The 19,089-nt window shown below is 49.6% G+C and overlaps 1 protein-coding gene across 3 annotated transcripts in view; it reads right to left on the reverse strand.

The window, feature by feature from the left end:
• The window catches only part of Cabin1 (calcineurin binding protein 1), a 115,545-nt gene that overhangs the window by 51,662 nt on the left and 44,794 nt on the right, over positions 1-19,089 (reverse strand). For 2 of the 3 annotated variants that reach the window (XM_031348562.1, XM_031348560.1), the window contains exons 25-27: positions 17,222-17,373; positions 15,074-15,252; positions 2,175-2,357 (exon numbers count right to left, since the gene is read on the reverse strand). In XM_031348562.1, the coding sequence (XP_031204422.1) occupies positions 2,175-2,357; positions 15,074-15,252; positions 17,222-17,373 (514 nt within the window). The remainder of the gene's footprint in view (positions 1-2,174; positions 2,358-15,073; positions 15,253-17,221; positions 17,374-19,089) is intronic. The other variant, XM_031348561.1, reaches the window with a different exon arrangement.

A 19,089-nucleotide genomic window follows, 5' to 3' on the forward strand; every position in this document is an offset into this window, starting at 1 on the left:
GAACTCGCCTAAACTAGGCTGGGGGAGGGGGTGGCAGGGCGGGGGATAGGGACAGAACACGCCATTTCAAGCCTGCTAGCCACTGTAATGGCCCCTGGTTCTATCCTAAAGCTCCTCAGTGCTGAGTGAGAGAGGCAGGACACTAGGATACTCCTCAGTTTAGAAGGGACCTGCCTCACACACGATGCAGAGTCTGGATGGAAAACGTACCCATAGGTCATTTGAACTCTTGCTTCCCAGCCATTTCAGGAAGCTGTGGAACCGTTCAGATGCAGGGCCTAGTTGGAGGCATGCTGGGTGGACAGCCCTTGTAGAATGACAGCCAGGTCCCTGGTCAGCCACAGCTTCCACTGCAAAGGACAGAACTCTACCTTCTGTAGACCATATCCCCTCAAACTGAGCGAACCAAAAGAAATCCTTCTTCCCTTAAGTTACTCCTGTCAGGCACCTCTGCCATAGCAAGGAAACAAGTAACTAATCCCGAAGTCTACAGGGACAATTGCAAACAGCTCGCTGCTTGCAGAACATCAATGAAGAGTCTCCTTTGTCTAAGAGTAAAACTAGCAATGCTGTACTGGAATGTGCAGGGTATGTTACCTGTCCCCTTTCTATGCAAAATTTCCTAAGTATATTTATATCCATCACAGAACATAACCAACAGGAGGGGTCAGCACAATGACTGCCCAGAAAATGGCTGCATTTCTTTTTCCTTTCTGGTTTTCCGAGACAAAATGTACTCTGAAGTTCATTGTGCTATCAAACCTGTGACCCACCCGCCTCCGCCTGCTGAGCACTGGTTACAGGGATGTTATCACCACTCTCGGCTTTAACCTTAATCCTACCCTCTTGTTATTTTTTTAAGACAGAGTCCCACTGTGTAGTCCTGGCTGGCTTCGAACTCACAAAGACCCACCTTCCTCTGCTTCCCAAGTGCCACCATAACCAGCTTGAATCTGTCTCTTGATGGGGACCAGGCACAGGTAAATCTATCTGATCAGAGTCCTGTAAGACCAGCCAGGGACAAAGAACTAAAAGAGTCCTATTCTCTTCCACATGGCTTTGGCCCCACGACCACAGCTACAAGTGAGCCTCTAACTTGCATGGAAACTTGCTGAGGTTATGCCCAGGCCCCCAGAGGATGCAGGCTATCCCCTATCCAGCCCACCCAGAAGGCAACAGAGAGCAGTGACTAAGGCTGACCTCTTCACCCTTTCTTAGCCTCAGGATCTCTGTCCAGGTGTCTGAGAGGGCAGTGTTAGGCCTGGGACGTCTGAGTGTGGGACTCGGCTGTCTGGCAAATACACACAAGAATGGGAAAGTTCTTGGGAAGAGCTTAATGAGGAAGGGACTTGCTGTGCAAGCATGAGGACCTGAACTCAGATTCCCTAAAGCCATATAAAGCTGGACACAGCAGTACACACATCTGCATCCCAGAGCTCCTGTGGCAAGAGAGGAGGTGGACACAGGAGAACCCATGAAAACCCACAGGCCAGCTAGCCTGAGGCACAGCAGCAACAACAGACAGACCCTGTTCAGACAAGACTGACGGTGCAGACCTGCGCTCTGACCTGCACGCGTGTGTCGTGCACATCCACACCACACCCAAAACGAAAAAGGAAGCTCTCGGAATCTATGGCTAACTAGCCACAGTCTGGGAGTGGCAGCAGGGATGCCTCAGTCTGCCTATAATCACACTACAAACTTAGAAGTGAGGCTCTGCAGATCGCCACACAGGAGACTCAGGGATCCCAAGGGAGCTGGGCATATCCCAGGCTTAGATCAGTGCTCTCTGCCCAAAAAAGGCAGGTTTCCCAAGAAGTCTGATATGATTCAGACTAAAAAGAAAACATATTTGTGACATTCAGAATCCCAAGACTTTTTCTGATAACCATTCATTCAGAAAGGCGGGGGCAGACATACTATACTGACATAGTGAACATGGCTTTCCTAAACAGGGAAATGTGTCATCACTGTGTGACAAATGTCACAGAGCATCTTCAAAAGCTGCCTTATTTAATCCTCACAACTGCTGGGGTTTGGCACTGGACAAAACCCACAAACAGAGCAAACAGAGGCCCAGAGAGGTAAGGAGCTTTTCCAGGACCGAGTCTCAGCGCTTCCTGGACTGCCCCAGGTGATCAAAGCAGGCCCACTTAGCAAGGCAGGCTTCTTACCTCTTTCCTCTGTGGGCCCCGGAAGGTCTTTTCCACTTGGTCCTGCTTGAGCACTGAGCCCAGACAGCCTCTTCTCCGGAAAGAGCTTTCGAGAACCCTCCAGCAAACTTGTGGGCTCACTAAAGAAGTCCTGTGTTGAGCTGGAGTCTGACAGGGCCACAGCTGTGCTGTCCTGGCTTCGGTCTGAAGAAAGGAGGGAGGGAAAGACAGGAACATGAACTCCCACGACCCCTGGCAGAGAAGGTTTACCAGGGCTAGATTCCCACACAGCCCAGGACTGTCCTGAAGCAGAGCATTCTTAGCACACCACTCTAACCCTGCTGAGGCCAACCCACCCGAGAAGCCCTGAGCCACTCACAAAAGGCACCAAACTTTATGGCCAACTTTCCTGAGTTTCTCTAAACAGTAGTCTGGCAAACTCAACAACTGGCTCCTGTGGAAAAGCCCTGATGTGCTTTGTATACTGTGAGGGTATCCCTACTACTGCTGATTTCAAGTCGTCACCAACGTGATGGTGGGAGGCATGGAGTTGAGAGACACAGACTGGTCACCACTGGGTAGTATTGCTGCCATAGAGAATTAAGAGAAGGCCCAGTGGCCACAAAACAAACCAAACCAGCAAATATTTTTAGGCAGATGTATGCTCTAGAACAGATTGACTAGACTCCTCTGAATCTTGGACACAAAGGCAGTTTGTACTCATGCCCTGGCTGTTCTTCTCAAGTCTCCACAGGCACTCTAAGAGAAAGACTAGAGGCAGGCCTGGGAGGAGGATTACAGAACAAGGCCTAGGGAGGAGGTGCAACTTGACAGACGTGAAGCTCATCTGGACCCTTCATCCCTAAGAGACAAAAGCTCCAGTTTCGGGGGGACAGGTAGCAAACCTTGCTGCCTCCAGGATACAGGGGAAGAAAAACGGAGACTTTTTGATATAAGAAAAAGCAAGAAACCTACCACTAGGGAGAACAGGGCCACTAAGAAACCTGTACCCCTGAGATGCAGAGACACAGAGCCTTCCCAAGTCTGAGGCTTACTCAACAGAAGAAAGTCACCCTTACCTCTGCCCCAGGCCAGCCAGCAAGTACACACTAGCAAAACAAGCAGAGCAGAGTCTGCTGCAGGAAGAGGAGCAAGCAGGGAGAGCCTGCAGAGGCCTAAAGCAGAGATGAGAACTAGAAAGCTGAGCAAAGTCTCATATGGAGAAAACACAGAGCTAGTGGTCCAATGAAGGCAATCACACAACAACAGACTGCAGCCCAGCTCAGTGGCCCGAAGGCAGGACAGGCAAATCTATTCCAGGATAAGTATTATTTATTTCAGTCAGTTTCGTGGGTCCTACATGTGGTATCTCGTATTCGCTATAAAATTATAAGACATATATACACACATTAAGAGACAAACAAGAACCCATACTGTAAAGAGGCACAATACCAGAACTAGAATTGGAGATGATCACTGACTATTTAAAATAGCAACAATTAATGTGATGCCTAGCTATAATTAGGATGTTAAAGCTATAGTGGAAAATCTGTACACTACCCACGAGCAGATGGTAAATTTCAGGAGTGAGCTGGAAATTATAAAGAAGAGTCAAATGCAGTGTCTAGAAATAAACAAACAGTAACCATAAATGAGATGATGCTTTTGGCCAGGCTTCCCAGAAGACTTGACACAACTAGGATAAAGGATCAAAATTTAAACCAGAGGGCTGGGAAGATGGCTTAGAGGTTAAGAGAAAGCACTGGTTGTTCTTATATAGGACCTGAGTTGGTTCCTAGCACCCACACAGTGGCTCAAAACTACAAGATCCAGGGGATCTAGCACCCTCTCTGGTCTCTGGCTATGAGGCACTCACATACTGTACATATTTATACATGCAAGCAAAATACACATACAGAAAAAAAAAAACCTTAATTTTTGGTACTACAAACAAAACTTGAAACTGAATATAAACAATCCAAACTGAAGGGGTGGGATGGCGAGGCAGAACAGCACATGAATGACCTAACCATTACTCAGAGTCACAGAAATGAGAAGAGCATTTGTCCAGCATATGCAAAGCTCTGGGTTTGCTCCCAGCGCTGCAAAAATTAAAACACAGAATAACCAAGACTTTTCCAAAAATAATGAAACACAGAGTCATTAAGAACCTACGAGAACACAGGAAAGGACCCTCTACACATGGCAGAGGATCACACATGAACAGACTGTACCCGGGGACTCAGAAAAAGACACACACAGGATGAAAGGAGGAAACACGGGGCTGGAGGGGTGAGCAGGGGTGCAGAGCTCTTGTTCCTCGAGCAGAGGCCCTGGGCCCAGGCCACAGCAGTCACATGGTGTCTCACAACAATCTACAACCCTAGGCCCAGGACAGGACACCAAAGACCAGGCAGAACACTCACACACATTACATAAATAAATCTTTTTAAAAGGTTAAGAAATTAAAACAACAACCTTCTGATCAGAAAGCATACACTAGATAATATCTTTGTGTTGGAGCAGGAGGAGAAATCCAGATTTTTGAATCAGTAAAAATAACTTCCTACAAGGTAAGGGTAAATGAAGACCTTTTTGAGAAACGAGAATCTGAGTACACTTATTGTCAGCATATGAGAGTCATGAAATGTTAAGGGAGAACAAATATGGACCCAGTCAGGAAGTTGGACTGTATAATAAAAGCTCTCTAGAAATGGCTAATGTGATGATAAACGTAAAAGGCCTTCCTTCAAGCAGGTGTGCTGCTGCTCAGCTGTGAGGCCAGCACTGACAGGGAGGAGACAAGACCCGGTGTCAAAACCCTACACTAAAGTAACAGCAAAGCTTGTAGCCTTGTAAACCATGCAAAAGTAAAATGAATAAAAAACTGCAAAAAGCCAGGAGGCCCGTAGGGTGCTGGGAAGAAGCGCAGTGTCTTTAGGAGCTTGGTGGTGATGAATGACGTCACTGTTAGCTGGAAGGCACAAGCCACATCTGTGCAGTCAGTGGGGAAGTGATAACGTAGTTTGGGTATCTGAGGGTGAAGTAGGGATCTAGAGAGCCAAGTTCAAATCCACCCTGTGTCCCTGCGAGCTATGCTGAGATGGGGCAGAGGCAGACACAGCCCGACTGTGGCCCTCCCAGTCCTCCTTCCGAACCTTAGAAACCAAATACTGGTGACTGTAATCAGCAGATAATCCCAGGGGCTTGTGCGAGCTGCTTGGTGGGCAAACGGGAAACAAGGTGGAATTGTTTACAAAAAGTGGCAGGGCAGACTGTCAGCACTGAAGCCTGCTGCTCCATTCCTGAGCCTGCAAAACCTAAAATCCGTGCCACCATGGTCTGCACTTTGGTTCCCCTCTATGTAAAGCTAAGGAGCAGTGATCATTTCCTCAAACTGTCATTATGATTACATGGGTCACTGAATACAGGTGCCTGTGCAGTACCTGGCACATATAAACATGTCAGTGCAATCACCCATACCTAGCTGTTATAGAGACTAGGTCCATTTTCTCAGTAATGCCTCAGCAGACAGTTGATGCTGAGCCACACTGCGGTGGGTGCAGGGGCCCAAACACTGACCTCAGCTGAGAGGCTTGCAGAAGAACACTGAGAATTAGCTCTGGCCTCGGGACAGAGGTGTCAACACGTAGCACAGTACAGATGGCTGTCAGGTCCACAGCCCAGTGAGCGGTAGGTCCTAAGTTCAGCTGGCCAGATGTAGTAAGAACAGAGGATGTGGGTGGGCCACAGAAGAGACCAAAGCTGGAATTGTCTTACTTAACAAAGAGCTCTTCCCTTACTTTCAGGGTCAGGCTGAATGAGGGGTGAAGGTCAGGCCTGCTCCGCTCAGAAGAAACTCCATCTTGAGTCTCCATTCTAAGGAATCAATGCTCCATCTGCAGGACTGAGAGCCCATTGGCTGTCTCCGTAGAAAGAGAATACTGAGAAGCGGTGACCATTACACTTCCAGTAATCATATAAAAAGTCAGTGCAGTGCATGCACGAGGGACCCAAGCATTACAGAGGCCAGAGAACAATTCTGTGATCAGTCACCTCCTCCATCCTCATGAGGGCTCCGGGGGTGGTACCAGGGAACAGGCTTACTTAGCAAGTGCCTTTACCTGCTCTATCTTGCTAGCCCTTGTTGAAGAACATTGAACTTAAGGGTCTCTGGCCCACATTCCAACCTCATATCTGCTACTGACATGCTAGACAAACAAGGCTGAGTAAGTCTACTGCCTTAGGGCTCCCATTTCATGTTTTTTACCACAAGTTTTGGTATCCTTATTCCTGAATGTGGGATCTCCACAGGCTCTACCCCGACACAAGTTAATGAGAGTATAATGACCTATCCCATTCTCACTAGCCTAGACAGGAACATGAATAGCTTGGGCAATGCCAGAAGGGCCTGAAAGTCTCCTGAAGATGGCAGGCTATGCCCTTGCTGTTACTGTCCCCATGAGAGCCAGGCCAGGGCCAGCTCATCTCAGGCAACAGGAAACACGCTGAGGTGACTGCAGACTGAGAAGTGTTTCCAACCAGCACTGAGCTTCAGGAAGCTAGTCTTGCCAGGATGATCTCACCCACTGGCAGAATGCCCCACTAGCTCACTGGCTCTCAAGCTGTTAGGCTCTCAGCCTAAAGGAATTGCCAGTTTGGTGGAATCCCAGCTGTGATCATTATAAAAACAGAGGATTGACTTGAGCAAATGGGTATTTACTCCTAATGAGCTAATGCCCACACAATGCTTCAACCCGAGGGGACCACGGATCCACCAGCAATGCAGAGAAGACAGGCAGACTATAAAGGAAATGCTGTGGGCAAGAGATGATGGGATGGAAGGTTGTGCTCCACTGAAAAGCAACACCCAGCAGAGAGAACACTCTTAAGCCTCTTAAAATACCACGACAGCCAATAGCAGCCACAGGGGAGGGGCCACGGCTGGACAGTCCAGTCAATAGCAGCCACAGGGGAGGGGCCACTACTGGACAGGCCATCGATGCACTTCCCCAACCTCTCACGGGCATGAAGAGCTCTAAGAGCTGGCAGAGCACAGGTAGCCACTGGTCCGGAGGATGAGGGCTGTGGTAGCCCCAGTTCATCCTCAGGGATGAGCACAGTATAAAGCAGTCCTAATGAAAGCACAGCTCATGGAGCCAGAATCACCAATCTGTGGCCACACCTAAAGGTCACAATGCTGGGCAGAGCCGGGGGTCAGCGACTGTACACAGACTGGGAAGCTGGGAGCAGCAGGGCAGGCTGACAAGGCTGCTGCCCAGGCGTGGGATTCTAGGGGCTTACATGCACTAGAAATAGAAGACGACAATGGCCAGGGATGTAGGTCAGTTAGTAGGATTTCTGTCCGGCATGTACAAAGCCCTAGGCTCAATTCTCAGCACCACATAAATCAAGTATACACCTGTAACTCCATACCCACTAGGAGAGGCAAGAAACGCAGTGAGCCCTGCCTAGAGAGAGGATGAGTATCTTCCCCGTCCTGCTTCTTTCAAGATAAAGCAGGAAAGACTTGATATTTTTAATTACATGTAGATGCATCTGGGCACTGGGTACAGTGCTTTCTCAGAGGCACAGGGGTCGGATTCCCTAAAGCTGGAGTTAGGGGAGGTTGTGAGCCATGTGACATGGGTGCTGAGGACTGAACTGAGTTCTCTAGAAGAAAGGTAGGCACTCTTAACCTCTGAGCCATCTTCTCCAGGCCCAAGGTTAGAAACTTTACATTGCATGTCTTTCTTGTCATTGTGTACATGTGGAAGCATGCATGCACGCATGTGCTACAGTGTGTACATGGAAGTCAGAGAGGTGACTAGTTCTGTCACGTAGGTCCCTCAGGCGTGGTGTATGTCTTTTCCTGGTGAGCCATCTGTCTTGATGCCCTCTCCTTCTCTTTCTCCTCCTTTGAGATAAGAATGTTACTACACAGCCCTGGAACTTGGGATCTTCCTACTTCAGGCTCTTGATTTCTGGGATTGCAGGGAGGAGCCACCATGCCCAGCAGAGGTGAATTTCTTCAAATAAGATACGTTAATAGGATGCAAAGTTGAGGGTTTCAGTGTTCCCTGTTCTTTCAGGCCTGGTGAGATGAAAATGGTGGTGATTTAAGATAATCCTGAGTATGAAATGGCGGTGATTATAAGTTCTGAGAAGACACACACGGTTCCACATCAAGAACCCAATTGGCCCGAAAGAAGCCAAGTTTCATTCCTCTCAGAGCCAAAGGGTAAAGAAAAGCTCTTCGAGGGTAGCTGGAAGCCTAGCGTGGTCGTGCACAGCTCTAACCTCCGCACTCGGGAGGCTGAGGCAGGAGCCAGCCTACGCTACCTGTTAGGATCCGATTTTAAAAGGTCAATAACTAAGTAGGTTGCTGGAGTGTGCACGCATACAGAGCCTCCCGGTCTCCTCTCCAGGGAGCTGCACCTTCTCTGCTACAGCTGACTGAGGGCCTTGGGAAGGCAAACAGACGAAGATAAGAGAGAAGGTTTGCCAGGCACATTACAGAATGTGATACAAGTACCCTCTTTTTGCCACCAGCTAATGAGGACCACATGTGGGCAAAGGCAGGCAGTGCTCTCCGTTGCCTTGTCTCAGCCATCTGCTCCATCTCTAAGAGGGTCCTGGGACAGAAACTGCAGGTAACCTGGACTTGAGACAGAGCAAGAAGTCTAGGGAAATCCTTTTCAATGGACCTAGCAAGAGACTGACACATGAATGGGACTCCTAAGGTCCACACACATCCCACGTTAGCCCTGAGTCTCAGAACCTAGGAGTGTATTTTTCTGAGGAAGCTGCCTTGTAGTCAAAAGGAAAGATGATCAGTGCTAGCAAGCAGGCTGCAGGCCGGCCCTGGATTCTTCATTATAATGTTCTTTAAAAATTTTGCTCATATGGCAACTTTTCATAGGAACAAATACTTGGGACAAGATTACAATATCTGACTCTCTTAATTACACAAAGGCACGGGAGCCACTCCAGCCTGCCCTCTCAGAATCCTGAGGGGGAAGAAGGCACAGCTGCCAGTCACCTGTTGATGAAGCCCTGGCACCTTCGACTTCCAGGGTAGGATTCAAAGGAATTAGAGCCCACTACAAAGAGGGAAAAGGGCTGGCTTGGTGACAATTGCTCTGAAAGGAGGTTCTCTCGAGTCTTTCTTCACCCAGGTTCCATCATGCTCAGCACCACAGGATGCCCAGTCTGAGAGTTTCCGTGTGGGATGCGGGCTTCCAGGCTCTCCTTCAGTGTGTGTGACACTTGCCCCAGCAGCAAGCCTTCCAACAGCTCTTGGTACTCCCTAGCTCAGACCAAGGACTACGCAGAGAAAGACTTGCCATCAGAGACTGCAGGGGATCAGACCAGTCAACCTGAAGAGATCAGAATGTCTGCCAACAAGAAAACACATTTCTAAAAACCACACACTCAAGTAGAACCAACGTTCTGAGAAATTTCCAACTAGGCAAAAGCCATTGCAGCTGGTCTTTGCTAGCCAGCTACGAGGAAATGACGGGTCCACCAGGAATGGGGCTGGCCACAGGAAACATGGGTGCCAGCAACAGGCTGAGGAGACTGCATGGGCACCAGGAAGAGACACCAGATGCACAGACACCTTGAGAGAGAAGCAAGCAGCAGGTGGGCAGCAGGATATCACACTGCGGGGAAACAGGCTGCATTCCCACCCTGTCAGCCAGCTTTCCTGGGTCAGTGAAGCAATGCCAGGCACTTCAAGCTCCACCTTGCTCAGGCCGGTGGTGCTGGGAATCTGATAGTCACTGGCGGTCACTCTGGAGCTCAAGTCAGGAGCTATACTGGCCAGAAAGAATTGAACCTGCTCTGAACTCAACTGCCAAGAACAGAGGACACCAGAACAGCTGGCAGCCTGCGGCTAGCAGTGTACTTTCCGGGAAGGCTCTTTCAATAAAAGCCAGGAGAATCTATGTGTCTGTCGCCTCGTCACTCCACTGCTCTCCTGTGCCCTTTCCCCACAACATCCCTTTGTGCCCACTCCAACACACTGCAGAGCTCTCTAACTCACATTGTTTTTGTATCCCCCAAATCCTCCTCAATGTCCCATAGACTGAGAGTAGTCATCTCAACCCACAAACCCAAAGAACCAACCACCATTTCAAGGCACCACCTAGGGGCATGCAGGTCCAACTGCAGCAGTGGTCAGGGTACTATCAGCTTGGTGCCCTCCTCCATGCCTAGCACACAGCAGGAGCTGTTTAACTGCCACTATCAGCACTGGCCTGAGAGAGGGTCTCAGAAAAGTTAATAAGAGTGGGTGCAGAAAGATGTCAGCTGACTGCTGGAACAGCATGCACTCCCCTGGGAGTCTCTCCCACCTTGGGCAGCTCCTACAAAAACTAACCTGCCCTTCTCCCTAGGAGAACTGAAGAGTCATTTGCAACTCCTGGCCCTTAGCAGTCAGGGCACTGTGAACTACATAGGGCCCACGCAGAGTTTTGGCTACTGTGCACAATCTGCAGTTTTTACACTTGTCCTCATAAAGGGAATTTGGTATCTTTAGAGTCTGTTGCCTTTTTCTTGTTGTTTTAAGAACGAATGAACAAAGTAATGGAAGGAAGTACAGGCCTGAACCCCTGTCAGGCAGAGAGGCAGGAGGACGGGGAGAGGCCATCACTGCCTCTGCATCAGGCCAGAACTGGGAAACGGGCAGTTGGCAGAAGCCAAGCACAGCACATCAAACACACATTCTTGAAATCACAGGACCGGCAAACATGAAGGTGCTCCTGGTCACAGGGGAAGCAGGGAGCCGGACTGAGGGCTGAGCATGCGGTCTGCACTGTTCCCTGAAGCGAGCCGTGACAGGTGCAAGCAGAGAGACAAAGCCTGGAGAACAGAGTGTGGTCAGGGTTAGGGGCAGCACGGGCAATATTGGTGGAGGCAGTGTGGGGTGAGCAGGTGAGCATGGGGACAGACAGCACGCCACAGTGACAGTGACAGAATGGTGGGTGAGGATGGATGGCCATGAAGAGGGCATGCTACCCTAGCTTCCCAACAAAGCACCCCTCCACAGCTCTGCCCATGCTGGTAATGGGGCAGAGTGGGCATCCCCTGCAACCACACCTCCCAGTTCCCAAGGTTCCTGTAAGGTTCTTGTCCCCTCTGCCAATACAGACCACAGAACTTGGCTAAACGTGGCCTTTTACTCGTAACCAAGCCAGGCCTCTAGGACATGCAATCTCACCTCTCCAGTGCTGACTTTTGCTTCACCCCACTCCTCAGCTATGCAAGACTACCTCCTCCAAGCTGATGGGGCTGGTCTGTGCACCTGGCATAGTGCCTCCAGAAGACCTGGATGGACTGGTTAAAGAATCCCAGACCATCTACAGGGCAAGCCCTCTGACCTCTGAGGCCCTTCCTGGCTTTGACATTCTCAAGTGACATGGAACGTGACAGGCAGACAAACAGTAAAGCCCTTCATTCAATAAATATTGCTATAGACATATCCTGAAAGTTAACCAGATCAAATGAAGGCAAAAGCCATTTAGGAATGGCCCTATTCCGTGCATCCTTCATTGAGGCACTTCCAACCAGGACAGAAACCTAGAACTCTCATGTGAAAAGTCAGCCTCACACCGGGCCTGGAAGACACTTTGACCATACTCTCAGCTCCGCCCCCACAAGCAGGAAGCCTGACTGCTCTCAGTCGGCTTCATTTTCTTTTAGGGAAGTGAGGCCACTGCCCAGCCTGATGGTGGCTGTGAATATGGAGACACGCTGTCACCCTGGAGGCACCTGCCCGGAGCTTGGTACTAAGAACATACCGGGCTATGTGGAGAAGCCTAGTTGTTCATACATGTACACATAGGCACACACCTGTACCAACTAGCATGTAGGGCAGAACAAGAGAGACTGCCATTTGACATGCACACCCAGAAATGACTGGGAGCCCCCCCTTAAAGGTTATAGAATACATGACACATACTTCTCATGTCACTTTGCCCAGAAGTAGGGAGTCTCAATGTGAAGCATATGGGCCAATTCCAGGAGATACACTGGAAGAAGCTGGTTGAGTTGGGAGAACAGCTGCATCTGCTGGATACTCCGTCCCAACTCTCCCTCCCTTTCCACTTCAGTCTGGTGAGTCTAGGGTGGCCTTGTAGCCTTAGGAAGAAGAGCTGGATAGGATGGCTGGCTACTGTGGCCTCAAGGGCCAATCCCAAAGCCTTCAGCAAGTGTGATAGTCTGCAAGAAGTGTTCACCCTTGGTGCATGCGGCATGGCTGTAAGTCAGGACAGACAGACAGTGAAGCTGGGTCTTAGGAAGAAGGAGCTTCCTATGTCCATCTGCCTGATGATTTACTTGTCAGTGCCTATACATCGTCTGAGGCCATACTCCAGCTAGAAAGTTAGGGTAAAAACCAAGAATAATGACATACCCCAGGACCTGGGCTCCCATTCTATGAGCTTCTAGTTCACAGACGACCTGAAGAACTGCATCTAGAAGTGGCCAGGCTGTGCAAATCAATCAAGGCCCTTGTCTCAGGAAGCTGAGAGTGTAATCGGTAGTCAGTTTGGATTCAGAGGTCTCTCAACTCCAGGGTACTACCCCTGCCACCTGACCGCAACTCCCTAGTCGAAGTGGTATCAGGCTAGAAACACCCTAGTTGCACTGGAAGGGTGCCTCTTCATAAGAGACAGTATTTTTTACTCTGTCTTGGGCCAGCTCATGAAGCAGGAGCAGCAGTAAGTAGTGAGCCTTCAAGCTACCAGCAAACTGCTCGCTTCTGCCTAAGGTCTGGGCCTTTCCCTAGGACCCAGAAACTCAGGAAAAGGTTATCGTATCTGAAGACTACAACTATTTTAGGACTCTCGAGTTTAGGGCTCTAAATCATTTTCCTGTTACAGATACTTCTCTAGGGCTTCAGAGGGTGAAGAGGCCGGGGTTCTCAAAGTGTTATGTTCTCCATGCACTGGGGCTGGAGAGAAATGAGCTATGGAAAGCCAGTGGCTCCACAGTTAACAGGAAGCATTTTGGAACTACTGGAAGTATATATGTCAAGTTCTTTTTTTTTCTTTAATTTATTTATTATTATATAGGCACGCCAGAAGAGGGCGTCAGATTTCATTACGGATGGTTGTGAGCCACCATGTAGTTGCTGGGATTTGAACTCAGGACCTTCGGGAGAGCAGTCAGTGCTCTTACCCACTGAGCCATCTCACCAGCCTGGAAGTATATCTGAACTTACTTGTTCTGCAAACTTCCAGAACAACTAACTGTTAGGTTAGCACCATAAACAGAGTTCCTGAACTCTGCAGCACTTCCCTAATAGCTCTATGGTCAGACAAGTGCCACATGGCTTAGCAAGTCTGTCAGGGCCAAGTGATGCCATGGGCTCCTCTGAGGCACTTCTGTTTCCCTCCTTTCCGCTCCTAAAAGCATAATCAATCCTTTGGGCAGACAGCCCAGCCCATGGAACCTGCAGTCTGAGCTGGCTGGAAGGTCTGCAGAGCTGGTTCAGGTCCTCCCCAGTCCAGGAGCACAGGGCAGGTATATATGTAACATGGTGTGGTGGCTGAATCAGCAGAGACTCACAGAGCAAGGGTCTACTTCTACTGTGTTTCCTCAGTATCTTCAAAAGCCAGTGGCTAGAACAGGGAGGTTCTCCCAAATAATCTGAGTTAATAAAGAAGGGGAAGGGGCTCTTCCATAGAGAGATCTGCTGAGCTGGAGACTGGAGGAGCTGGGGGTTGGCTCCTCTCATTTCTGCTCTGGAGAGCTGTAAACACAGGGACTTGTCAAAGACACAGCCCACTGGGAGGTGGTGGAGACACAGGACATGCACAGATCCCCAGTCTCTTTTTCAACATATATGCTGTAGGCCCAAGCCAAACCTAGATGGATGCTCAAGTGTTTTTTTCTCCCAAGAGATCACTGCAACACCAGCCCCAGAGGAGCAGAGGGAGCCCTAACCACTGTGCCATCCTTCCCCGGGGCTTTTCTGAAATGGATCTCAACACAACATGCTTGGACCAGGAATCTGTATATGGGGCGGACCTCCGTGGAGCCGAGTAGCGTAAGCCCTGCCCCCTCAGCTCTCTACTAGACCTTAAAGTGAGAGCTGCCATGGCACCCAGAGCATCCATCCTTCCCCTGAGAACTACCTGACATGGGACTAGCCCTGGTGCCAATCCTACCCTACCCAGGAGTGTCCCATCACCATCCTGGAAGGCAGAGCAACAGCCCAGATGAGATGAGTGACATGGAGTGAGAGTATCTTTCAGCACTATCACCACCTCTCTGGGGAGTTCCACTTTAATGACCCTCTAAGTCCATCAGTTTGCTTATGCCACGTATGCTGTCACCAGCTTGTTACTGTACAGGTGAGAACATGGAAAGATCAAGCTATAGGCCAGCATGCAAGCCTCCTAATGTTAGTAAGAAATGTGACTGAATGGTCGCCACCTACCTCCTCCCACATGGAGCAGCCTCTAGATGCCCAAGAGTGACAGATTTAGTATTAGTTATGGACTACCTACCACAGGACAGAGCTATGACAGTGTGGGCAGATAGGCGTAGGCCACATGGAGCTGACAGTGACAGGAATCACTCCAGGTAGCCTACAGGGCTTCCAAATGTCATTTAAAGATGTCAGCACCCCCATTTTTCAGGTAGGAAAATGAAATCTCAAAAGGAAGCTGCCTCAGGCAGCCCTGCTCTCCCTGCTTCCCACGTGGGCAAGGAGGCAGATGGCGACCCGAGCATGTCTTGAAGCACAAGCACTGTGAACCCATGAGATAAATGAACAGCCGCAACATTGCCCGTGTCACCCCAGACCCAGCACCCCCTCGCCAAAACAAAGCGACAAATGACGTCGCTCAAGCACCCTCCCCACAGCTGGTGTGCCGCCCTTGGCACAGTAGGGAGAACAGGGACTGTACCGTCCGGCGCCGCCTGCTGATGGGGTTTTTTACATTTGACGTAATCGTGGTCAATCGGAGTGGCTGTGTAAGGTGGGGATGTCAGACCTGGGCCAGAGGAGGAGGGAAGGGAGGCTCCGGGGCCCGGCACTGTCCCAGCTGAAGAGTGGGAGTCCTCATCCACCAGGCAGGCCTTCTCCCTGTGGGGACAAAGCTAAACGTCAATGCCCACACTATGAGGAAAGAAATGTTCCTATGGGTCAGCACCTTCCCCAGGGGCTGCTGCTCCACATACCTTGAGTGGTCCCAGTCTCATGTGGCTAGTGTACTAGGGAGGAAGGGCTTCCCCCGTATCTCATAGCATCAGCCGCTAAATGGATGCTGCCTAACCTTTCTGGCCAGAGTCTAACAGCATCTGGTTTCAGGCTCGGGCAATCTTGCAGGCGAAGTGGCAAGCATTTCCTTAGCATGCACACCAAGTCAGAGCCTTTCTACAAGATAGCTCCACACAGCCAATCCTTAACAAATGGGAATCCAAACAAGTGCACACTAGCGCAGACTCACACATGTACAACATTGGTAATGGGGGAGAGGAGGCGCAGAACTATCCTTCGTGTTCATGGAAATCATCACATAAAACACAGGTTATCCGTACTATGTAGCAAAAGCTATGAGGCAGGGGAAAGGTCTAAACAGGTCAGCACAGACAGTGTCCCAGGCCAACTGTTGAAGGATGCACACTAAAACACCTTCAGTTGTTCTTTGTTGAAATTTGAAGACAATATTATCAGAGTTTGAGAGAGGAAAAACAAACAAACAAAACAGGAACATTACCCATAAACCTCCACAACTGCAAGGAGGAGAGCGATGGACCAGAGAGGCAGCCCTGCCACTTGAGTCAGGGGCTGAGAAAGCAGGGAAGTTCAACAATAGAATATGGCAGATAGCTACAATGCACTGAGCAAGGAAGCATGCTTACACCCTGGCCAGTCAGCATTTGAAATAAAAAGGGACACTGAGTTTCTCTTTTCTCAGTTGCAACCCACAAAAGCAAGCACCCTGCAGCAAGGGGCTCCTCCAGAAGCAGTCTGCTGTGCCTTGCTCGGGTTTGGTTTTGTACCTGGGGGGAGGCGGCATACCATAGTGGCAAAACAATTGCCTAGCATCCACAGGCTCCTGGGTTCAATCCTTTAGTACCACAAAAGCAAAAGAAGCAATTGCACAGATGCAAACAGCTACATACAAATACATAAAAAAAAGAAATTTGCCTGAATAAAGGCCAATTCTGGTGACAAGAGATCTGTCACAATTTAAGTTTAAGTATGTATGTCTGTATATAAGTCACATTTTTCAGGACAGAATGGTGATCAGTAAAAACTTCCCTGGAACCCTCTTAGACTAGAAAACACCTATGTCTAACTGCCAAGCACATACCAACCTAAGTCACCTATGCCCCAGGTGCTCATCTCTCCACTGCAGAGACAACAGTGCTTGTGCAGAGTTGAGCACTGCTCACTGGAGGCACAGGTTACATGACTAGCTACAGCCATGAACAGACAGTTCTCAGGGACAGGGCCTGGGAGCAGCTTTCTCTGCTGGGTTCTGCACAATCCTCAGCTAGGTAGGTCCTCAGAGATGGGAGAGGCGGAATTCAGCATCAGAGTAGAAACCACAAAGAAAAATGTGTCTGGGACCCAAAGACAACTTATGTCAGGAGACAAGTAATCAGTCCCCAGGCAACTGAGTAGATGGTGCCAGAGTCCTACTCCCTAAGAACAGAGTCCTGCTCTCCCTGGCACTGAAGGAAGAGCCTCACTGGTACTCCTGAGACCAGGCCATCCATACACACCCTCAGACGTCACCCAGCTGGAGTCTGGGTAAGAGGAAATAGGATAACCTAATCTTTTAGTATGTTCTGCACAGGACAAGGCTTTGTTCCACTGGAGCAGGAGGGAGAGGCTGGCTTCTCCCCAGGACTCACCCCTGAAGGGAGGGCAGCCCCAGCCAATGCCACACAGTTGAGGGTAACAACAGACACCCTCCCACACATTCAATAGAAGAAGCTCAGCTGCACAAACAGAGCCTCTGAGTTCCAGTTTATCCAGTAGCCCTCCAAACACTACCCAACAACAAAATGAGCCGCCCAGGGCCCCGCAAGCCGGCACTCACTTTTCTGAAGCTTTGGGTGTATTCTTCTCCTCGCCCCTGGCAAAAGGTCCTTCTGCTGCCTCCTTCATAAAGCTGACCAGGACCTCTGCACCAACCCCAGAGTCAGGTTTGCCCAGGAGCTTCAGGATGGACGCATGGAGCCGGAAGTACACCTACAACAATACCTCTGGCATAATAAAACAGCCTTCTCCAATCAACGGCCTGTCCCACAAGTGAAGCAGCCACACTGGAGGCAGGCTGCTGCCCCGGGAGACAAGCTACCACACACTGCCTGTTCCTTTAGCTTTTAACACCCCAGCACAGATAAGCAGGAAAGTGAACATGGACACCGTCAGCATTCTAGTTAAACATGTACCCAGTCATCAAAGCACATGATGGCAGGAGAATGACAGTGAAAGCCACTGGCACTGCCTCAAGACCTGAGGTAGTCCACACTAGACTCAGTCTTGCTACACAGCAGAGGATGGTCTCGACCTCTTGACCCCCGTCTCAAATTCCCAAGTGCAGTATTTTTTTGTTTGCTCACAAGATTGGCAAGTCTTTTTTTTTTTTTTTTAAAGATTTATTTATTATTATATGTAAGTATGTGTAAGTAGCTGTCCTCAGACACACCAGAAGAGGGCGTCAGGTCTCTTTACGGATGGATGTGAGCCACCATGTGGTTGCTGGGATTTGAACTCAGGACCTTCAGAAGAGCAGTCAGTGCTCTTAACCACTGAGACATCTCTCCAGCCCAAGATTGGCAAGTCTTAAAAGGAAGTCTTAGAAGGGGAGGGAACCAGCGTGCTCACCAGTGCCATTCTCTAAAGTAACTGGATGCCATGGTCAAAACTGTAGATCTCTAAACAAACATCATCTTTAAACTTCAGCCCCTGGAAGCAGCCCTGAGAGCTCTCTGACACAAGACTGGGGGTGCGTACTTCCTCACACTATCCCTGTAAAGCAACACCAGAGGCCAAGCCCATGGAGAGGCTTCTCAGGTAAGCAAGAGCTCTGAGCAACCGGGAGGCCTGGGCAGGCAGCAAAGTCCACCATACTGTCTACTACAGCGTGCCCAGGGCAAGTGTGAGCTACAAACGCCTGGGCTCCTACCAACACGGTGACAGCAAGAACACCCAGACCTTCAAGAACACAGCTGGGCTATTAGGACAGACTGGGGTTGTGGGGACCAGGGTCATTGGGGACTTTCATGTCTTATATGCTTGGGAATTTTATGACTCTCTTAAAACAAACAAATGAATACATTTAATTGGGGAGTAGGGGGAACAAAACCAAAAACCTGTGCCTCAGAAGCAAGAAAATAAAAAGAAACAGATTCTGCCTAAATTCCATGCGCTTACTAGCTGTACAGGACGGGCTGAGGGCCAGCGCTTGAGGCCTCTGAGAAGATAAAGCAATCATGGTCAGGGTCTTGGGAAGCTCTGAACTCTGGGCTGAGTGGAGCAGCCCTGGATTTCCACTCATGTTCCTTGTTCGCTCACCTCTAAAGGTGGTCAGGGCTGCCGTGAACAGCGGTGCAACGTTCATCAAATGTATTCTAGAAACCATAAGTGAATCCAGACAATAAAGCACTGCTCTAGTCTTGAGTAGCAGTGGAAAAAAGAAAACAGAACACAACATTCACTATCATTATCCACTCTTGCCTGGCCTAACCCGATAAGCTGGGAGGCCCAGGCCTAGACTGAGGCCACACTTGGCTGTAGGTACCTATTTGAACCTGAGAACATGAGTGACCATCCTTCTGCCAAGTAAGAGGTCTGAGTGGCTGTGAGGATGCTATGGATGCTGCACTGTCTATCCGTGAGGACACTGTGAGGATGCTATGGATGCTGCACTGCTGTATCTGTGAGGACACTGTGAGGATGCTA

This window comes from Mastomys coucha, unplaced genomic scaffold (assembly GCF_008632895.1).
Source record: "Mastomys coucha isolate ucsf_1 unplaced genomic scaffold, UCSF_Mcou_1 pScaffold3, whole genome shotgun sequence".
NCBI classification, from domain to species: domain Eukaryota; kingdom Metazoa; phylum Chordata; class Mammalia; order Rodentia; family Muridae; genus Mastomys; species Mastomys coucha.